At 37.0% G+C, this 23042-nt stretch overlaps 1 protein-coding gene across 1 annotated transcript in view; it reads left to right on the top strand.

The window, feature by feature from the left end:
* Positions 1 to 22703, top strand: part of grin2cb (glutamate receptor, ionotropic, N-methyl D-aspartate 2Cb) — a 50500-nt gene extending 27797 nt beyond the window's left edge. The window contains exons 4-13 of the mRNA XM_026276541.1: positions 1874 to 1988; positions 7218 to 7429; positions 12072 to 12240; positions 14091 to 14244; positions 14587 to 14712; positions 15321 to 15550; positions 16465 to 16625; positions 17032 to 17219; positions 17696 to 17928; positions 18584 to 22703. Of these exons, the coding sequence (XP_026132326.1) occupies positions 1874 to 1988; positions 7218 to 7429; positions 12072 to 12240; positions 14091 to 14244; positions 14587 to 14712; positions 15321 to 15550; positions 16465 to 16625; positions 17032 to 17219; positions 17696 to 17928; positions 18584 to 19963 (2968 nt within the window). The 3' untranslated portion in view covers positions 19964 to 22703. The remainder of the gene's footprint in view (positions 1 to 1873; positions 1989 to 7217; positions 7430 to 12071; positions 12241 to 14090; positions 14245 to 14586; positions 14713 to 15320; positions 15551 to 16464; positions 16626 to 17031; positions 17220 to 17695; positions 17929 to 18583) is intronic.
* The last annotated feature ends 339 nt before the right edge of the window (positions 22704 to 23042 follow it).

Genomic DNA, 23042 nt, shown 5'->3' with positions numbered 1-23042 from the left:
ATCATCATTAACATCATGTCCTGAAAAAAAAGTATATCATAGATATCCCTTTGAAATATCTGGAGTACTCTGACTGCCAGTAATGTTTTATGAAGCTGTCATATATTTAGTCCTCCCTTGGCCAGCATTGCCCTATTTATTTATTTATTTATTTGTCAAACGTGTTGATCACATCAAATTCAACAGGAAAGAGTGGGTGGCAAATTTACAAATCCTCAAAATCCTGACATTTTTAATTCTCACAGCTTAGTTTGCCTCTGGAGATTTCATCATAAACAGCTTTCCAGACAAAACATTGTGTTCTTGCGCTTTTTCTTGCGGTCTTTTTCTGTTGTAATGAGACTGGGAGATTCTCCAGATTTCCTTGTTAAGCCTGCCGTTCACCTGGGAGTCACCGTCCTCATTAAATAGTGTTCCAGTTGCCTCTCCGAGCTTTCTGTGATCAAGCGTATCAGAGACACATGAGTGACTGGGTCCTCCATCCGGAATGTTCTCAGGCTTTGGTGCTGTTCAGGTGTCTGCCCATCTCTCTATAGCATAAAAAGAAACGTCTGTCAGAAGACAGTTAAGAAATCTTTAAAGAACTGGCTTTGAGACAGTACATGGTCCATTTCAAGCGTGTGACTGGTTGGCAATATCAAAGGATTCTTTAGGTGGCAAGACAGAAAAATTATCTTGGAAAAACGTTTTATTAGTAGGATGGTCTGAGGTGAGATGGTAAGATGGGTAGAAGAGGAAATGAAAAGGACATATTTTACTCACCTTCATGTTATTTCATGTATCTTCACATGGTTTTTTCAATACAATGATGAAAACCTGCAATGAAAAAAGGCCCATTAAAGTAAATCAGTGAGAACTAAATCACTGAATGAATCAGTGTTTTCAATTATTTGCTCTCAAATCAAAATTCAACTCAATGACTTGATCAAATCTCAGCATTTATTAAATGTAAAACATATAAGAAGGGAAGATTATTAGTAAATAATCTTACATTTCTGTCTGTCATGCATTGTTAGATCATATGTCTTCAGACATTTTGGAGTATGGCATGCAAATAGTTGAACTACTTTTATGGTGTTTTTTTTTCTTTCATATTCATATTGAACTTTACATTGCCATTATATGAAAAAAAATGTGTGAAATGATGTTTTTTTTTTTCTATAGACATTGTTATTCTCATTTTAAAAGTCATGAGGGTGAATAAATGGTGACAACATTTTCATTTTGGTAGGAACTACTGAGGTTAAAGTAATTTCCATTCATATTTACTGCATATTTATCCAGTATAAAACATTCTCTAGCATCAATGAGATTGAATAGTTTTTTATGAGCTTTGTTGTTTGCAAAGTAGTTATGAATCTCAAAGATGGTAGATAAGATGGATATACAGCTCTGTATTTGAACTCCTACAAGTTTCTCTTTTTTTTGATAGTTGTTAGTCATGTCATGATTTTAGCCGTTATGAATTATCAATGGTGTCTGAATAATGCTAGCTGCTTTTGCACTCTGCATCAGTAAAATCGAATGACATTGTTAAATCCTTCCTCATGTTCTGCTCCACCCATAGCTGGTCCTATAAGTGAACAATTCGTTTAGGAAAAATGTTCAGGTCTATGAGACAAAGAGGATTAAAAGAGAGAGAATGAATACTGTAAATGTATTAGTGTCTGTACGCTCTGATTTATATTCATTTGACTTAGTGGAAGAAAAAAAAATGATAGGCTTGTATTTGAAATGTCCTCCTTTCTCTGCCTAATAGTCTTCTGTCTCATTTCAGAGATGGATAAAATTCAGGCGATTGTACAATCACTTAAAATTCCAATCTATTTTTTTTTTGGTCTACTAATTTAAAGCTGCTAAATTTGTTCTGCAGGCATATGCTAAATGTGTCATGGGAGCATAAGGACCTCTCCTTCAACACTGATGGCTATCTCACCAATCCTTCCATGGTGATCATTGCTTTGGATCGAGAGAGACACTGGGACAAGGTAAGCCTTATTATAAGTAACAATAATAATGTTGAAACACTTCAGAGGGAACACACAGCTGGAGATACAGTGCCCCCGGTTGCTGGCCTTAAAGTCTTTTATTTCATCTTTATAGAAGTAAGTGGTTGGAAGGCATATCTCTCTATTTCTGGAACATCTATTAGAGTAACACTACAGGTAATATAACGACTCAGAAATGTCAACTGACTGCATTGTACTTTAGTGGGACTGGGCGGTAGAGCATAGCACTAGTAATGCCAAGATTATGGATTAGAATGCCGGGGAATATGAACATTTTTGTGGATGCACAACTGTTTTCAATATTGATAGTAATAAATGTTAATTGAACACGAAGATAGAATGTTCGAATGATCACTGTTGGAAAGTGTTTTGCTGCTTAATATGCTTGTGAAATTAGGATTCAGAATTCTTTGAATGTAAATTTCAAAAGAACAGCATTTATTTGAAATATAATTTTTTGATTGGTAGTGTATCAGTTTCCACAATAATAAAAAAAAAAAAATTCTTGAACACAAAATCAGTATGTTAGAATTGTTTGTGAAGGATCATGTTACACTGAAGACTGGAGCTGAAAATTCAGCTTTGCCATCACAGGAAAAAAATTCCATTTTAAAATATATTAAAATAGAAAACAGTTATTTTAAATTGTAATAATATTTCACAACATTACTGTTATTAAAATGTGTTTTGATCAATTAAATGCAGCCTTGGTGAGCCTTATTCCAGATACTTGTTTCCAAAATATAGTCATTCTAATTCTTCTTTGCTTCTAATTATAAAATACTGACAGCTATTTCTCTAATATGTGGGACAATTTCAATAACTTTTAGCTTTTATTGATCACAGATTTTCACATGAATATAACAAGAATCATAAAAGCCAGCTTCTCAGGCTCCTCCAACTCTAGAGATTTATTACATGATGCAATTACACTTGGCTCTCTGAAACAGTCCTTTATTCCTCACATGGCCAACCCTCCAGCACTTTGGCCTCTGTGATAGGGACATGTGTAGGCCGTCTGGCAATGTGTGAACACCACCTGACTACAAAAAGAGATTAGGGGAATAAATAGAGATCAAACTGACATCCGGTCATCACACTCTCTTCTAGGTGGATTAGAGTATACAATATTAGAGGATGTGTTGTTGTCTAAGACTGAAATGAATATTACTGCGTAAATGCGCGCAGAATCTCAGTCCTGTTAAAGGCAAGTAGCTAGATGGCAACTAAATTTAAGATAAGTAACCATTTTTAGAATAGGTTTATGAACCTTTTCTGTAAATTCGGATTCTCTTTTTCCTTTTCCATTTGTGCCACTAGCATATGTGGCATTTCAACAATTCAGTTTAACCAGCTACGGAATGTGGTGCAATTTAAATTAAATATTTTAATGAGGTAACTGCCATTCTTTTCAGCTCAAACAAGCCTCTTTCTATGTAAATTAGGCTCATTACACATCGTGCCTTCTTCACAAAAATCTAAGCTTTTCGCACAGCTGAATTAACATTGCACTGTTAGCGGACATATGTGGGAATTTAACTCAAAAGAGATGTTCAAGTACATTTTCTATTGATCATGACAGCAGTAATTCATCAAATGACTATCAAATGATGGAGAAAACTGTTATAACTGGGCATATATTCAGCCACGTGTTGTCTGAATTAGGCATCTGGATCACGTTGGTGGAGTGATGCTGAGAAGTTCAGGCAGAGTATGCTAGAGTCTGCTCTACTTAGTGTGACGTACAAATAGCATTCAGCACAGATTCTGCAGGTGTGTTTGCTAATTTGCATAATTCCTTTAGTAAATTAAGCATAAATGCAGATAGTGTGTGCAAATAAACTCTGCAATTAGTGAGAGTAATTTGTACCCCAGTTAACAAGTGCAGGACAAGTAGAGTTGCATGTGAAGAAGCTGCAAAGAGATTTGATAGATTTCTAGTTTTTAGTTTTATCTCCCTTCTCTGGCCTTCACGGCTCACCTGACCCCCCTCTTTGTGACATAACAGTTTATCTATATCTGGTCACCTTGCTCTGTAGCCCCTCTAACGCTCCCATTGACACTCTCTGCACTGCCTCACTTTCCCATGCTGTGCACATCCTGCTCATGTTGTGTGCTGAAATCATTAGCGAGATGAATCATTGCTTATCTATTGTAAAGTAAAGGCGTACTGACAGCACCGAGACTGTGTTTCTCTGCTGGTACCATGATAGTATCTCCAAGACAGACAAAGCCCAAGTGACGCAGATCAATCTGTGGAAAACGCTGGTTTTAAAAATGTCCTTGCACATCTGTGTCATTAGTGTATTTTGAAGGAAATGTAAGAACAGTGGCTTCTCTTGATGTCCAATGCAAAGCATCTGGGTCCTTAAGTGGCAGCCTGAAACAGTATGAAGCTTGTTTGTTGTCAAAAGTAAACAAAAACAATGCCATCTTTTGAGAATTCTGCCTAATTTGCCTTGCTTCTGACAAATATGCAGCGCTTGATGGGATGCTCTGCCTTTGACGTCAACAACCAAGCATATGGGAAGTATTATAATGCTATTTTCTACTTGTATTAAAAGGTAATAAGGTAATTTAGCAGTTTAACTACAAATTTAAATGGCTATTTGCATTTTATATTTCCATTGAATGTTTTTCACTTCCCACTGTCCACCGAGAATTGGAAATTGGCAAAATATCACATAATTTTAAAGGAGCACAATCAGCAATCAGTTCTTTTTATTTTTTAAGGTTTTTAAGACTTTTCGGTTTTTAAGACTATTTTGCAAGTTACTAAGCAGTAATAACTGGCAGGCCCTACAGCTAAAATAGGTAAAAAGTTCTTAAACTTAAGTCAAGCAAAGACACAAATGACAAGCAATAGATACATAGCAAATAAATACAACAGAACAAAGATACAAACCTTGCTTTTTCCGTTCTAACGGTATTCAGGTAAGAAATATTAAAGAAACTGAATAAAGTAATCAAAGGTAAAATACTCTGCATGAACAAAATATACATAGATTTTAATTCAAGCTAAATGTACTTTGAAAAGTAAAACGTGGGCATCTTCACAACTCAAAAATTGTCCATCCCTACTCTCTGCAACATTTTAGAACAGACCTGCGGTCCATTTTCAGTTGCGACTTGCCGGTTGACAATCATTGCAATAGACAAAATGCTGTTGTAGTTTAAGTACATGATGACTTGGTTTATTGTTTGGACTGACATTGGCTTTTGAAAATCTCTGTTGAAGCATCCCAGGTATGCTAGGCAGCTGTAAAACGAAATAGGCTATTCCAAATAACAGATATCTACTCCAACCGAGATCTGGTTTGCACCTTAGAACAAGAATAGAATACCCTGCTATTACAGCCATTATATTCTTCTGAATTACTATACCTCTCACTTTCACTACACATCCTATTTCAGGATGAAATTGCTCACTAAAACAGGCAGAAATAACTGCTGGGCTTTGTCTGGATTCATTCTTTAGTTTCAGAACACCCTGTGCAAATAAAATGTTCTTTAGTGCTCTTGTCGTCATTGCTAATGATCAGATGATGTGCCACCTGGTTGTCATGTTATTCACACCTGGAGTCCAGAGATTGAATATATTTGTTCTGCTGAAGTTTATGAATGATTCTTCAATAAATCCCTGTTGCCGAGGCTTATCACGCTCACTTCCCCTCACAGCAAACACCATAACCAAACATGGATTACAATTCCCAATCCGAAAAGCCTCCGCTGCATTTGGGAAATGCTGTCAAACAGCTGCTGCACAATTAGTGGCAACACTTTCCTGCATTTTGTCATAAAAGGATATGCAGCTGTGGACTCGTTTTTGGGCTCTTTTATGTTTTTCTAAATAAAAAAAAATAAAAATGGCTTGGGAATACAAATGCTAAACTTTTTGCTCAAATCGAGCAACTGGGGTCACACATTCAAGAAGTAGTCAGGTAATAACAACACCAGCTAATGGACTGCAGCTTTTAGATTTTAGGAGTATGTTCTTCTCTCAAAACAGGGTCCCAGGGATGGACAGCAGATTTGTACTTCTTCCCCCTTTGGTATTTGGGTGTGACGCATAAATCCTTGGGAAATTTTAGCGGAGGCATTTCTGCAACCAGCTCTCCATAGTCTCTTTTAAGCTGAGCTGGACCAGTGGGTTGAGCTCTCTCTGGATAATGGGGCTTTTCCACAGTCTACAAACAGCTCTGTAAAGATTCCCTGTGAGCCTCTGAGCCCTGGGAGATTTACGGCTTTGTGCAACACCTTCATTACTGGAGTAGTATAAATTCTAACCATTATTACAAATTCATTCCTAGGTCAGAGGAAAAATCTAAACAATAAGAGCAATAAAAGAGAATAACGTAAGAAAGCTTTGGGATATTTGATTATACATCACGCTGATGGTGTGACAAACGAATAACGTATCGTATTAGAGAGTGTAGATGAAAAATAGAACACAGCCCTGAGGAAGACACCATGAATTGGACTTTGGAACATTTTCCTTTATCGCTCCTATCGTTCACTTGAATGTTTGTGTGTGGTTTTGCCTCTCGAAAGGTCTTTACAAGAATGAAATAGAAACCAAGCAAATGTCTTCTAAATGTTGATCAAACCTTGCTAAAAAAAAAAACTTCCATGCCCTCTGTTGTCTGAAAACTACAGAGCTTTCATCATAAAACTAAGCATTTAAATATAATCTTACTAAGACATATTTTTGGGTTAGTGTTAGGGTTAGGGTTACAAAAAGTGATTTTTATATGCATGTTCTCCAAGAAGTCTGCAATACTGTTCTAAATATCTCATTGATTTACATCCTTAGCTCAGAATGTTTTGGTTAAATAAATATCAACAATTGCAAATTGCATATTTTTGCTAAATGAAATTGAGGTGTTTTTTTCCCCTAGTAGGAGTTCCATATTTATAGCATATGAGCCGTAGAAGCCTGATGTATAAAATATGATATTCAACTTTTCTCTAAAGGGTTCAGTAAACTTTGCCATTTAAAAAAGGTAGATTTTTTTCTGACAATTAGTTCATATGTCAGAATGTACAGGGTTAATGGAAATAAAAATGTAGGGCTTGCTTTAAATATAAGGGGTAGAAAATATAATTAGCTCATTATAAAACAATAGAAGTCAATGAAGAACATGTATGCTTTGTTTGCGGTTTCTATGGTTTAATCCACACTTAAACCTCTTCTGAATCCCTCCACAGGTAGGAAGCTACGAGGGAGGGATTCTGCAGATGCGATACCCTGTATGGCCCCGTTACGGCAGCTTCCTGGAGCCCGTGTCTGACAACCGGCACCTGACTGTGGCCACGCTGGAGGAGAGGCCTTTTGTCATCGTGGAGAGTGTTGATCCTGCCACAGGCACTTGTGTGCGTAATACTGTGCCGTGTCGTCGACAGTCCAACAGAACTGAAAGGTACATCTGTGAATGTGACTTCAAAAGGTCAACATCTGTGGCTTTTGTTTATGAAGGTATTCCTCAAAGGGCTTGTTTATGAGACCAGTATCTAGAAAATTTCATAAAGAGCACAGGCCCAACATTAGATCATCCTCTCTCTGCTGCACATGCAAACGTACTAATTTGATTACATTGATCCTAAAAATGAATGGTCTCTTATTAAAGGGAACAATAAAGAGTGTCCACTGGATGGATTGTACCCACTACGACGATAATAGGTACCCATTAATAATTATAAAATAAGCAACAGTAACCTTTTCACTTTCTAGAATGAGTCACCGTACAAACACAAACAAATGCTAAACTTTAGGTGAAAACATCTAACATTCAGTGTTATATATTTGCCATCTTTTTCTGATATTAGAAAACAAGAAAAAACCGAGTCTGCTAATTAAAAAGAAAAGTCTAATAAAGCCTGCACAAAATTGGCAAACATCCCCATTTAGCAATATGCTGTGAGAGTCACTTAGCATATGCAACTTGTTACAGTCCAGCAAGCTTATTACACACTTTATTGGGGTGTTGCATATGCGAGCTTGTAGAGAGTTCAAGATGCAGCTAATTACCTTTCAAGAGTATTACTTAAAGGCGTAGTTCACCGAAAAGAAAGTTACTGGCATATCTTAGAATAATCTTAATGCAGTTCTTATTCATAAACGGTTAACATGCTTTCAAAAAGCTTGAGAAATGGTATGATCGGATCATTGAGTCAATAATTTCTCTTAAAAGGGTAATTTATGTAATTTGTGTAGATATAACAGTCCTGTTTTTTTCTTGAGAACATCAACTTAGAGCAAAAGCTTGTTAAAAAGCCGCTAGGTTTTTTTTTTTGTGTGTGTTTCTAAAATTGGAAATGAGATCCAATTTAAGCATCTCAGAGGCTTCCTAACTCTGGGTTACTAAATTTTAGTGCACTTGTGAATGAAACCAGTCTCATCTTCATTTACCAGAGAGCTTAATGATTTAAACAAGCTCACTGGATTGAAGACCCCAAACCTATTATCAGGAATTGTTTTGCTCACTCCAGCAATTAATCCCTCAACCCTTCTCGCCCTAGGCATAAACTTGCAATTTAAAATCTGTGACTCCTTGATCACAGTAATTTGCTTTCTTCTGTCCGTGGATTTCCTAGACGTGTTTGTTCAACGTATTTGAATGGTAAAATAGTGTAATTCGAAAAGTTTTGTCTTTGGTTCCCTCAGGTGAATGAAAGCAGGTTCAGTGAATTGTGCAGCTCTGGAGGTAACACATGGTGAGTGAGGAGTGTGTCGCACCCAGAGAAATAGAGATGACAGGCTCATTATGGCTCCATGCTGAGGGGAGAGAGTGTAAATAAATCATAAAGCAGAGTAATCACCCCTTGGGGAGCGTGTGATGGCTGAGGGGGAAACAATGATCAATAACCATAATGGTGACGTTCTGCTGTGGGCCCATCACACACCTTCATGCTAATTGGCAATGGTGTTCAGGAAGTTCTGGAAAGTGTGACAACTGCTTTTAATTGGACCTGAGGTAACTATAGGCATTTGAAGTGTGGGTGAATTTATGAGCTTATTATATAATGAGTCCCAATTCTTGTCTACAAATGTGTTTTACATATGTTAATTAGTCACTGGATTTGGCATAAAGTATAAATGCCAAAATATGGTTGGGGAGACCAGGGTTTGTTGCCACAAACAGTTTGTCTCAGTAACTTTAGGGTTTTGAGACAAAAGTTCAAAAGCACAAGTTTTCTCTAGCAGTGTTTTTTTATGTTGGATTCAAACACTCTCTCTCAGCTTAAAATGTGTCACTGCCATACATTAAGATAAGATTTAGCTTGTTTATCAACAGATTGCATTGTTTAATAATGCTCTTGTTTTACAGAATATATCAATTATAATTTCTGGTGGCAGTTTAATGTTACCTTTTTCATTTGTTGTATTTCATAAACCTTCAATATAATATACTATAATTATAATTTATTTATAATTGATGTATTTAAATATAAAGTCTATATACTGTATACACACACAGCTGTTTAAAAGTTTAAGGTCAGTGAGATTTTTTTTGGTCACACTTTATTTAAAGGTCCAATTCTTGCAAATAACAAAGCATTAACTATGACTTTTGAAAAAAAAACCTCATAATTTGCTGCTTATTAATATTTAAAGAAGTTGTTATGTTTATGATTAGGGAAGGGATATGGTCATAAATAATTAGTTTGATGCAGAATTTTTGTTTTAAACAGCCAGTATGTTAATAATAGGCATGCTAATAAGCAACTAGTTAATAGTGAGAATTGGTCCCTATACTACATTGATTTAAAAAAATTATAATTTTGTATAGCAAGTAATTCGCTTTTTTTTTACAAAAGAATCATGAAAAAGTACCACGGTTTCTACAAAAATATTAAATTGTGCAAATGTTTTTAACATTGTTAATACAAAATGTTACTTGAGCACCAAATTAGCATATTAGATTTCCAAAGGATCAAGTGTCACTAAAGACTGAAAAAATGGCTGCTTTGCCATCACAGGAATAAATTACACTGCAAAATATACTAGTCAACAATTGTGGAAGAGTGGATCAAAAAGTTGTTCTAAAACCTAAAACCAAAATGCATTCTTGTCTTAGGACAACTTTGATTAACGTTTTTGATCCAGTTCAAATATTGACTACTGTACAAAAAGTAGAGAAAAGTTGTTTTAAATTGTAATAAAACTAAATTAAAAGTAATAAAAGCAGCCTTGTTGAGCAAAATACACTTTTTTCTTACTGACCCCTTAACTTCTAATTGATAGTGTAAACTAGGTCTCCACTAAATATTGTATATTCTTTCTAAATTCAGCACCACCAGAGCATCCATTGCAGTCACTGGCATTTATAATGCCACGTATATATCAAGGTCAGCAGACTGCGGCACTAATGTGGCACTGTGTTTAATATGAAATGCATTGGTCCACTACAACCAGATCGATGTGCTACACCCATTTCTGGAAAAGATAGGTCAAGCCACTGTCTCATCCAGCTGCGATGGTTTCACAATAACTGACTGTACGCCAATGATAACCGAGATCCATATTACTCAATGTACTGTACTGTAATTAACTTTGTTTAAAAGAGAAATAATTGATTGGCACTCCCTAGTCACACAGTGTGTTCATGTGCCTGTGTCCATTATGCCAGGAAACAGACTGCTGCTCTTTGACACCAACTTTCTATTTATCTCTGTCCCTTGTGCTTCATGTCTGTGTATGTGTTTGACTGATTAAACAGCTAATCCTCAATTCACAGCCCACTTAACCCAAAGCACCAGCACCGTTTGCAGGTGGTGAGATAGACTAGAACAGAGACAGGCTTGTTTATGTTACGTCCAGACCGCTTGCAGAGGGAGACTCTCATCTTTCCAAACACTTCATTTGTCTTTCTTTGTTATGGTTGCTGCCAGTGCCGCACACCTTGCATTGCCATCCCTCCGCCCCAAGTCCACTCCCCGTACAGCTCATTACACTGGAGGTCTGGGGGAGGTTAGAGGTGATGTATCATTATTGCTCTCAGAGTTTCTCTGCTGAGTGCCTCCAGCATCTAACGGTTAATGGAGGCCATCGCTTTGTTTCAAGCATTTTATTGTGAATGCTCACAACCAAGACACAGTTTCTGTAGATTCTGGGCTACAGGTTTTTAAATTACAGCAGTTTGTGGAGGAGAGACATTTTTTATTTGCTTTTTGAGTCTGTATATATATATATATATATATATATATATATATATATATATATATATATATATATATATATATATACTATTATGTATGGAAGCTTATTTCTGCACCAGAATATATATATCTGAATTGGAAGATATAGACTTGCAGTTATGAGTTTGTATGTCACAATTAAAACACTATTTCTTAGAATTCTTAGTCTATATCTTAGAATTGTGAGATATAAACACAAAATAGCAAGCAAGATAATAACAATTCAGTTTCTCTTCCCGCAGTACGAGTTTGTACACCGCAATTCCTTTTTTCAATATTCTTAGTTTATATCACAAATTTGTACTTTATATTTTTTATCCTGCGGTGGAAATAATATTCCAAAGATATGTGCTTAAGGTTATAGGGTCAACATAATTATGTAAGCTCTCAGGTCAGTAAGAGAAAAGTCCTCAGATGTACTGTACTATAGATAGCATTTTATCTCTGTATATGAAGTCTTCTGATGTTCTTCATATCCTCTTATGGCAGCACAGATCATTTCCTCTTTTTGTATTCATATCTGTATTACTCCAGTTATAATTATTTAGCCTTTCTGTCTTAATCTTTCTTTCAGATGTGTGTGACACCATATGTTTTGCCATAGAAATATAAGCTTTGATCATGTTCACCAAATGTTGAATGGAAGCATGTGGTTCCTAATTGGGTTAAAGGAATAGTCACCTAAAACAAAGAACAAGGTTACAAGGAACATTGACTGAAAAGCATCCTAGTAGTGACATAAAAGAGGTCCATATGACTTTTGTTTAAATTTTGAGACAAATTATTATGTAAAGCTATCTTTTTGCTCCGTTTACCCTTGTTGTTTTTAAAACTCTTTTTGTTTTGTTTTTTTCATATGTGCAGTGTAACAGGTCATAATGAGCCTTACACCAAACTCTGCTGCAAAGGTTTCTGCATAGACATCCTAAAGAAGCTCTCACGCACCATCAAGTTTTCATACGACCTTTATCTGGTCACAAATGGGAAACATGGCAAGATGGTCCGTGGCATCTGGAATGGCATGATTGGAGAGGTATGAAATGGCACATTTTCTCTCTCTCTCTTTTTCTCACATAAACGCACTCACACTTCAAACATGTCAACAGTTCAGAGCTCATGGGAAATGAGCTAAATTAACATCTGAGAATATAAAAATAAAACCATTTACAGCGTGATACAAAAAATAAATCGGCTTCCTATGACAGTGTCAACGCACTTTTCCTAACATTACTCACACCCTGTTTTCTTTCTGTATTTAACAGATCTCTGAAAACCTCCAATTATTGCAGCTAAAGTTGTTAAGGGCATTAATGGAGCATAACTGGTTTTAAAAAACGATCTTGACACATTTCATCCTGTGACCTCCTGCTGCGTGTAGTGTCACTTAATCCGGTGGTTAAGTGTCTTCCGCAGCTGCGGATCACTTCATCGGTTCTCATCACCTGCATCTGCTCAAACGCCGATGAGTTTAAAGATAGCAAACCCTCGCTCCACATACAGGGCTTAAATGCTTTTCACACTGCGTGAGAAATAAATCATTAAATGAGATAAATACTGATTATATAATAGCTACATAGTAATTCCGGACTGACATGACTGTGATATCAGGAATTTTCATTTATGAGGCGGATTGCGGTTGACGGCAAAACAAATCTGTCAACACTAATTTGCGATGCTACAAGTTGTGTGATGACAGGGATAGTGGTTCGTGTCCATTTCTATTCCTTGAAGAAATTGGAACATGGAAAGCACATTTATAGTGGGTATTGACACTGATGTACAAGACAGATAAGCCTTTTCACTCTTATGAGGCAGTATACTTTACATACTTTTTTGTTTTTGTTTTTGAAAGAAGCCTCTTATTCTTACCAAGGCTGCATCTGTTTGATCAAATATACAGTAAAAACAGTAATATTATAATAATAAGAAATACAGTAATATTATTACAGTTTAAAATGGAATATTTTATATTTTGATATATTTTAAAATGTAATTTATTCTTTTGATGGCAAAGGCGAATTTCAACCACTGTCTTCACTTTCCCATTCTCCTTCTGATAAAAACATTCTAATATGCTGATTTGGTGCTCAAATTACACTTCTTATTAATATCAAAAAGTTGTTCTGCTTAATACTTTGATCAGTAGAAAGTTCAACAGCATTCATTTGAACTTTTCTAATAATGTAAAATTCTTTAGAACCTTTGATCAGTTTAATGCATCCTTCCATTCTTTTTTTACTGACCCCAAACTATTATATTATATTATATTACATTACATTAAATTATAAGCAGTTTTATTCAATTTACTCAAAATTATCTATTAGAAAGTACATTGTTTTTACTTGACTTTAATACTGCATGGAGACATTCTCAAAATCAAAATATGTCTGCAATATAGTACGTGAAAAGCAGTGTCAAATGAGTATTATGTATGAATAATGAAAAATACATGTATGACCAATTCTTTCCACTGAAATTCTGAAGAATGGACACTTTACTTTACCATAAGTCCACGGCAGAGTCATTGTAATTGTAAATGGCAGGGAACAATAAAGCTGTTGGCCACAAGGTAACGTCAATGTGAGGAATAGTTTTGTCCAGATTTTATTCATACTTAATAGTTGGAATACAGTCTAGACGTACTATCTGTCATGTTAACGTTGCCTTATTAATAAAAAATTTTTGTTTTCTTTCTGAACATTGACGAAAGTACTTTATTAACTGTCTAAAAGTAAGTTCTCCATTGAATGTGTTACTTAGTTTTTAATAATCTCCCCCAAATTTGTGGGAGACTCCCATCTCACAGTTTATGGAGGCCTCTAAATATAATGGTATGCCACTGGTGACTGCCTAAAGTTTTTACTCGCTTTATCCTTGTTCAAGGTCTTCTACAAGCGTGCAGATATGGCAATTGGCTCGCTTACCATCAATGAAGAGCGATCAGAGATTGTTGACTTTTCAGTGCCGTTCGTGGAGACTGGGATTAGTGTTATGGTGGCCAGAAGCAATGGAACAGTCTCACCTTCTGCCTTCCTGGGTGAGAAGTCATCCTAAGCCATCTATTTCCGAGACCACCTTCATGGTGGGGATGCTTGCAGGCAGTGTTAAATATTTCCTTCCAGTGGTGGTTGTGATTAGATTCCAATTTTTAATTAAATCGAGAATAAAACATTCTCTACTGAATCGCAAACTCTGCACACAAAAAAGCATTTAGTCTCTGCTAAACTGATAATTTGTTCATTATTTATGCTGCCTGCACAGCATTTACATCACAAACAAAAACAAGTTATAAGTTATGTACAAGATCTTAGTCAGTTAATCAGATCATTTTTGTATTTTGTCTTGTGTGAACCGAAACGTGTCTTTCTCTGTCTTGCAGAGCCTTACAGTCCAGCCGTGTGGGTTATGATGTTTGTAATGTGCCTGACTGTTGTGGCAGTCACTGTGTTCGTGTTTGAGTACTTCAGCCCTGTCGGCTACAACCGGAGCCTTGTCAGTGCCAAAGGTCAGCCTTGGTTTTCTCTGTATTCTCTCCATCAGACACAAAGCTCTAGGTGAGGAAGAATAGTTGTGGAAGCAGCCTAATCAATCCACATAAACCGAGCTGACAGGGTGTGTACTTGTCTCCTAGTGTAAAAGGTCATTTTTCGGAGGTTTAATTAACGTTTGTCGTTTTGCTAATTTGACTTTGATTGATTGCTTGGCTTTTCTGTGGCTGTGTGTGAGACACAAGAACCACATTAAGAATTGATGTCAAGGTGGAACTAGAAAAGAAAGTTTGCCCATGTGGACTGATCTGAGACTAATTCAATCGAAAGAGACAGAACATCTGTTATATAGGATGTACATATGTGTATTATATAAATCATTCTAATCTGCTGATTTGGCGCTTAAGAAACAATTCTTGTAATCAGTGTTGAAAACAGCTGTGTTGCTTTTTTTGTGGAATCCGTGATGTTTTTATTTAGGGTTTTTTGATGAATAGCATTTATTTGAAATATAAATGTTTTGTCCTATTACTTTTGTTTTATTGCATCCTTGATGAAAACTTTTGACTGTATTTAATTTCATCATATTATTTTATAGTCATATTTTAATGTACCTCTCTTATAGCCCCTGGGGGTCCAACCTTTACCATTGGGAAGTCTGTCTGGCTCCTGTGGGGAATCGTCTTCAACAACTCTGTTCCTATTGAAAACCCCAAAGGCACGACCAGCAAAATTATGGTCCTGGTCTGGGCTTTTTTTGCTGTCATCTTCCTCGCCAGCTACACGGCCAATTTAGCTGCCTTCATGATCCAAGAGCAGTACATTGACACTGTGTCTGGACTTAGTGACAAAAAGGTAAGTGTTATATAATTGTAAATGAGCTGTATGACAGCGAGGCTGTATTTGGATACCTTTTGATGTGTTTTGTGTGTGCAATAGCAAATATGTGCTAAAAAAAGTTCTGAAGGAAAGTTGAAAGGAAAGGACTGGTTACACCTACTATCCATATTTAGTATGTTAAATATTAAACAAGTTTTTAAAATAAGATGTCTTACTGTGATCATTTGTCAATCATTTTTAATTGTTCATAAGCCAATCAATTCATTTTTGTCAAAATATGAGGAAAATTCAGCATCAAGAAAAAAGCTTGATTGAAATCAGTAAATTGGCACCTTTCAAAATTCCAATGTCTCAAAGATAATCTCAGGATCACTAACATTTTTGTTCATTGTTTTTAATAAGAAAACTTTATAAGTGACAGAAATCCATAAAATTATGCGAATGAGAATCAGACCTCAAGGAAGAACAACAATAGATTAATCGTTCATAGATTAAAAAACACAAACACAAGCACCCGGAGCCTTACTAATAGATGCTAGAACCAACATAATATAGTAGTTTCTGTGTTGTTGAGCATCCTACCTTCTGACTGCTTAATCTCATGCATTGTAGGCAAGAATTTGAGAAGCTTTGAAGAACAATATAAGTATTGTTTAATATAGTCACTTAGTGTGAATTACCTTATCCCTTTTTTAGTCTAATGTGCATACATATGAGTGAATTATTGCCAACAGTCCAATTGCATTAATCAGTGAGGAGGAAATATAAGAGAAATAATTCTGATGTCCTTCCCCAAGGTCACTACCACCCAGGCAGTAGGTGATTCTGTGTAAAATCCATGTAATCTGTGTTGATGTACACTATTAGGGTTAAGCCGCAACCTGCCTCAGCTAAACAACTGAAATGCCATCTATTCCTTTTTGTTTCAGTTTCAAAAACCCCAGGAACATTATCCTCCTTTTCGCTTTGGGACGGTCCCAAATGGCAGCACAGAGAGGAACATTCGAAGCAATTACCCTGACATGCACACCCACATGATAAAATACAACCAGAAGGGAGTGGAAGAAGCTCTCAACAGCCTCAAGACAGGGTGGGCTTCAGCAATAACACTTTATGTGTGTGTGATTGTGTGAAAGAAAAATTAACTCTGGTGATACCATTTACATGGTATTTCAAGAAAACCATGGTAATACCATAGCACGTCAAAAAAAAAAAAAAAAACGGTCCTTTTATGTCAGTGAAATGTTTGGTTGATAGTCTAAGATTTATTCCACTGATCATTATAGTCATTATTCATTTAGAAGCAATTTTGTTGGTTATTTTTGAGGTGCAGAGATCTAAGGTCAGTGAAAACAGCCAAGCATTAATAATGTATCGCTCCCCATTTGTCAAGGAAAAGAGGAGTATAAATTAACAAGAGCTAATTATTTACTTGACATAATTACGTGTAATTATTAAGCCATTTGCCTTGGGCTCCTTTCTTGTCCTCTGTGTAGGAAGTTGGACGCCTTCATATATGATGCAGCAGTTCTTAATTATATGGCTGGCAAGGATGAGGGGTGCAAGCTGGTCACCATTGGTAGTGGGAAGGTGTTTGCTACCACCGGCTACGGCATTGCTCTGCAGAAGGACTCCCGCTGGAAGCGCCCCATAGACCTGGCTCTCCTCCAGTTCCTGGGAGATGGTAAATTGCACTTGGGGGACCGGAACTGGTCCACACTTAATATCCTCTGCCCCAGCATGGAAGCTATCACAATCCCTTCTTACTGTAAAAAAAAAGTGCTAAGAATTGAGAGGTTACATATGAAATGTCAATGCAAGCTACAGACATAAGAGAGCCTCCACTGAACAGTAGAAACAGACTCTGTTTCAAAACCTAGAGAGCTACTTTAACTTGCTGCCAAGTGCATTTTTGTTTATTAAATTGTATTTTATTATTGTTTTTTTTTTCATATTTAACACAATGCTTTCTGCAATGGCCTTCACCCTAAAGAGCCCATGCAATATTGCCTTTTTTTTGGAACAGCCAACACTCATGTCTTAACATTATGTCTAGGTAGGCAGCTTACTAGGTTTTGGAGCAGGGGCAAGGCCATATGTGGTTCTTACAGTATCCACTTGTTTCTGGCAATATTCCTGACCCTGTTTCCTTTCATGCAGGGGACACACAGAGACTGGAGACAGTATGGCTGTCTGGAATATGCCAGAATGAGAAAAACGAGGTCATGAGCTCCAAACTAGACATAGACAACATGGCAGGTGTTTTCTACATGTTGCTCGTGGCCATGGGCCTCAGCCTGCTGGTCTTTGCTTGGGAACATTTACTTTACTGGAAACTGAGGCACTCTGTCCACAAGTCTGATCACTTAGACTTCCTGCTGGCTATTAGCAGGGTAAGATTTCATTGTTGATTTATATTTCATTACATTTTTTTTTTTAGATTCTAACTTGATTCAGTTCCAGTTTTGATTTGGTTTGATTTCGGTTCATTTGAATATATGTCCATTTTGCTTACATACACTACCATTCAAAAGTTTTTGTTTTCAATAAAATGTATATTTTTTTCAAAATAGTTTTTTATTGAGCAAAGATGCATTAAATTGATCAAAAGAAGCAATATGACATGTATAATGTTACAAAAGCTTTCTATTTCAAATTAAACCTGTACTTTTAATTTCTTTACATCAAACATTGATAATCAGAAATGTTTCTTGAATTGAAATGTTTTCTGATAGAAAAAAATGATCTCTCTGCAAATGCTGCAAATTATGAAGGGCAGTGTTTTAGTTTTATTCAAACTAAAAAAAAAACTTTAAACTGACTCATTAGATTAGATTTTCAGAATTGTGCTATTTTTTATACAGGCAAAATATATATATATACTTCGCTACACTCAACTGATCGTTCTCTCACAAAAACATCTAGTATATATATATTATTATAATGGAGAAAAATACCTCAGTGACATGAATGAATTCACAAAATAACATTTCACTGTAGGAATCCACAATCACTGTTCACTGGACATTATGATACTTTACATTTCAGGGCATATACAGCTGCTTTAATGGCGTCGAAGATATTGGCAGATCTACCAGCATACAGAATCCAGACATCACGGCCAATTACGCCCAGGCCAACATGCTGAAAATGCTGCAGACAGCCAAGGACATTGTCTCCTCAGCCAAAGTGGAAAACTCATTGGATAACGCCACCAAGACCATTGAGAACTGGAGTCGACACAGTGGCAGCCTGCCAGCGCGTATACCATTGGTGACCACGACTGAAAAACTTCCTGGTCACTTCTCTTACATCACTAATGTCACAGAGAACCACATACCTCACATGCAGCGTTCCATAACTCCACCTTTCACGCAACACACCAACATTTCTAGCCCACCACCAATGGTAAACCAGAGAGTCTTAACGCGGCCCACTCCACTTCGCTACACGCTTCCTGCCAGGACTAGGGGTCTCTATGACGGTATGCTTCCTGTGTCCAGTCTGAGCACACCTCATCTAGCCATGCATGATCCTCCATCCAACCTGGCCCATCCTGGTTCTTCCTTTGTCCCGTATAGAGACATCTACTCCGAACACCACAAGCCTTGTCACAGCGATTTTTCAGATGCCGTCAGGCGGAAAAAGAGACCCCAGAATCTCTTGGTGGAGTCCATGGATCTGAGGGGGCTTCATGATTATAAAAACCAATCAACATGTCATAACGAAGCAAACAGTTTTGCTGAAAACCACCTGACTTCATCCTTCAGGGAAAATCCTTTTGCAGCCGCAGACACAGCTTGTAATACCTGCGTCAAAACATACTTCGACCCCACATTTGATGACATACCTCTGATAGGGAAAAGGAAGCTTCATCGTAGACCTTCATTCCTGAAAGCCACTTGGGGTCCCGACAGAGTTCGGTTCCCAGGTGACAGACCCACTGCCACAGCTTCCCCACAAGTAACTATACCCGACCTGTTCCCTTGCGTGGACGTACATGGACGGGTGAGGAACACCCTGTGTTACACCCAACCAATGGATCACAACTACCTTCACGCCTTCCGGCGAAACCCCAGGAAAAGTCAGAAGCTCAGACACAGCCAGTCCACAAGGCTTCCCTCCTACAAAGAAGCGATTTTCCACAACGTGGCAGCTGTCAGAAGGGCATCCAGTTTGGTACATAGACCCTACTCCTACCCAGAGCTGCCAGTCTACCAGAGCCCACTGTCATATGGACCTGCTGAATTATGCAACATCTTCCCATGCATGGGACATCCCAGTGACAGTGTATATGGAGGGTATAGGGCACCCACACACCAACAGAATGACCATCTAGTGCCTGTTCCAGGCAGCAGGGTGGTTCATAGCAGTCCTGTTGTGCCCATGACATGGGGCAGAATTTCCAGTCTGGAATCAGAGGTTTGAACTTCTTCCATGTGCCAATTAGAAACTATTTGGCCTACGAGCTTCTACTGACCAATAAAATGACTTCGCCTTTAACTTGAGCAGAAACACAAACCATGTTACTGGTTTTCGTTTTTCTTTTTTTTAAATTAATTTAAGATTTAATTTTTTAAAGTGCAATAATGTAATAACTGAAGAACGTATTTGAGGAAATAGACAAATCCATTCTAAATTTTGAATGGATGAATGAATGGACATGTAGAACTGTAAATCATTAGCCGTTCTTATCTCCTTAGTCCACAAAATACAACATATTGCTACCGTACTGACTGGATGAAATATTTTTTTCTTCAAAGATTGTAGGAGAGATACTAAACTATATGAAGTGTTCATTTTGAAGTACATTTGGTATTATACACTATGTAATTCTCTATGATACTGAATTTTGTAAACACTTTAGACATAGTGTCCGATATTTTTTATTTTAACAGCAGGGCTATATAAGTGAATTTTTCAGGCTCTAACGTTCCCTTTCTGTCTCTCGTTCAATGTCCAATCTCCTCTCGCTCTCTCTCTCTCTGCTGTGAGCGGGCTTTTGAAGAAGAGCAAATTGAATGGTACTCTAATATTAGCATCATCAAGGATCTTCACACTTTAATAAATCACAAAGGACCATCAGTAAGTCCTTTGTAACTGCTGTCTTCTTTAGATGGCTGACGGATATAACTCTTTGAACACTGCCTTTTATATGCAGAGCCATGGCGTATTTTTAACAGGGATTGGCTGTTTGCAGTTGTGACACGACGGAAAGACACATTACTTTAATAATATCCGCACACAAAAAAAGTCTGCTGCCTGTCACCCATAAGATCAGGTTTAGGGCAGTTTCGCTGTTGGCGATGGACCACTGCTATCAAGTCTGTTTGACCTGCATACTGAACCTCACATACCCACGAGGAAATCTGTCTGTGCCTCAAAATAAACTTGCAATGCTCCAGAGTGTGAAAGAGCGAGAGAAGGATGGCGCAACGGATGGAAAAGAAGAGAAACAACAAGGAAATGAGAAACCACACTTCCTTCAGTTGGGATTTAAGCTACAATATCTGAATGTTTATGAGCTCATGAGGCTCATTTGAGGTTGTCATAAGAGTCTCATTAAAGCAACTCTGTGGAGTGATTATACAGGAGGACATGTTACCAAAAAGTGTCCTTTACTCTAGGATTTCATTATGTCGGCTGTCTCCACCGCACGGCGTTCTCGCGACGCACAAGGTGACCTAGGCTGGGGTAATTATGCTGTAAGGCTTTTGTTATCTCCTGATAAGGAGCCTTCTTTTCGAGCAGCGAGTCGCGAGCAGCGATTGAGAATCTAAACATCGAGAAACTTTACATTTTTTCATCACAAGCTTTTCTTTGTTATTGCCGTATTACAGTTCACAGTGCGCCAACAGTGATTCAATCTTCAATACTGCCAGCGTGCACAGATAGATTTATGTACGGCAGGATAATTGTACTTCTTTCATGATGTTTCTGCCAGTTCTGTGACATCATAAAAGAGGCCTGCTGCAGAACGACACACGTTTCATTTCAAAAAAAAAAAAAAAAAAAAAAGGAGAGGCGGGCTTAAGCCATCATCATCATCATCCAAGCAAAGTCTTATTTCTCTGTGTTCCTGAAAAGCACATTATTGAATGATCTTGCAAGTTGATGAATGATTCAACACATGCATATAAAAACATCAAGGGAGGCTAGGGGTCGTCCTCTGGTTGAAATAAGCAGCAATATATCAACGCCACAGGTAGCTGTGGTGAAAAATGAAATGCATTTAAGAGTCAAGGGGGCCTGGTCTCATCCAGCCATGAAAAAGATGGAATGGAATGACTAGGCGGACGTGTGTTTTCGAAATATTAATAATTCACATGTTCATTTGAATGTGTTTGATCATTTTAAGGATTTGTTTGCCATTAAGCCCCCTTGGAATCATCCATAGCATCTATTTCCACTCAAGTAATAATAAGAGTGGTATTTTTATGATTTTATTGTAGACACTACACTGAATAAGAAATAAATGAAAATTTTTCAGATACTGCTAGTAAATTTTACAAATATTTACCAAGTAACAAATTAAAGAAATAGTTCACCTAAAATGAAAATATGCTGAAACTTTACTTACCCTCAGGTCATCTGAGATGATTGATGCTTGATGTTTCTTCATTGAAACAGATTTGGAGAAATTTGGCATGAAATCATTTGGATCCTCTGCAGTGAATGGGTGCCATCAGAATAAGAATATAAACAGCTGATTAAAAAACATCAAAATAATCTACTAATAATCAACACATCTCCAGTCCAAGTGAAAAGCTGAATTTTTGCAATAATTTTTTTTTTGGACATTTTTAATGTTAAACCATTGCTACTGGCTCAAATGTGTCCTCTATCCATAATATTGCTTTCACCAGTGAAACAAATAAATACAAATCTATCCCCTGTTGTGCTCTCACAACAAAATCCTATGACATATTTGTTTAGATCTGTTTTTGCTTGTAAATGGTCGTTGATCTTTGCATATTCCTCTCCTGATTCAGACGAGATGACTCATATTTTAATCTAAAGTAACAGTAAGTTAAAAATGTCTTAACCGTGCATTTGTTTATTGAAAATATGCAGCTTTTTGCTTAACAAGACTGGAGAAGAATATTGATAACTTGTGGATTATTGTGATGTTTTTATCTGCTGTGTGGACTCTTATTCTGACGGCACCCATTCACTGCAGTGGATCTATTGGTGAGCAAGTGATGTACAGTAATGCTTACCATGATGTAATTTGATTTTTTTTTTTTTCTTGGGTGAACTATTTCTTAAAAATGTGATATTTTGAAGTAGATAAACTGAAATAGTATTTTCCCGACCCCCAATAATCTGTATTTATAACTATTTACAGTATATCATCACAGTGGCATTATTGAAAGAAAAAGGAAAAGACTGTACAGAAGGGGAAAAGAAAATGCACACATTTACAGACACACTCACAATAAAACAATTACTCACACCTGCACTGTCACGCCTTCATATCATTGCATTTCTCTGAAGCATCATTTCA

Source organism: Carassius auratus, chromosome 12, assembly GCF_003368295.1.
Source record: "Carassius auratus strain Wakin chromosome 12, ASM336829v1, whole genome shotgun sequence".
NCBI classification, from domain to species: domain Eukaryota; kingdom Metazoa; phylum Chordata; class Actinopteri; order Cypriniformes; family Cyprinidae; genus Carassius; species Carassius auratus.
Note: the sequence above shows the minus strand (reverse complement) of the source record. Positions and strands in the feature narration are given on the sequence as shown.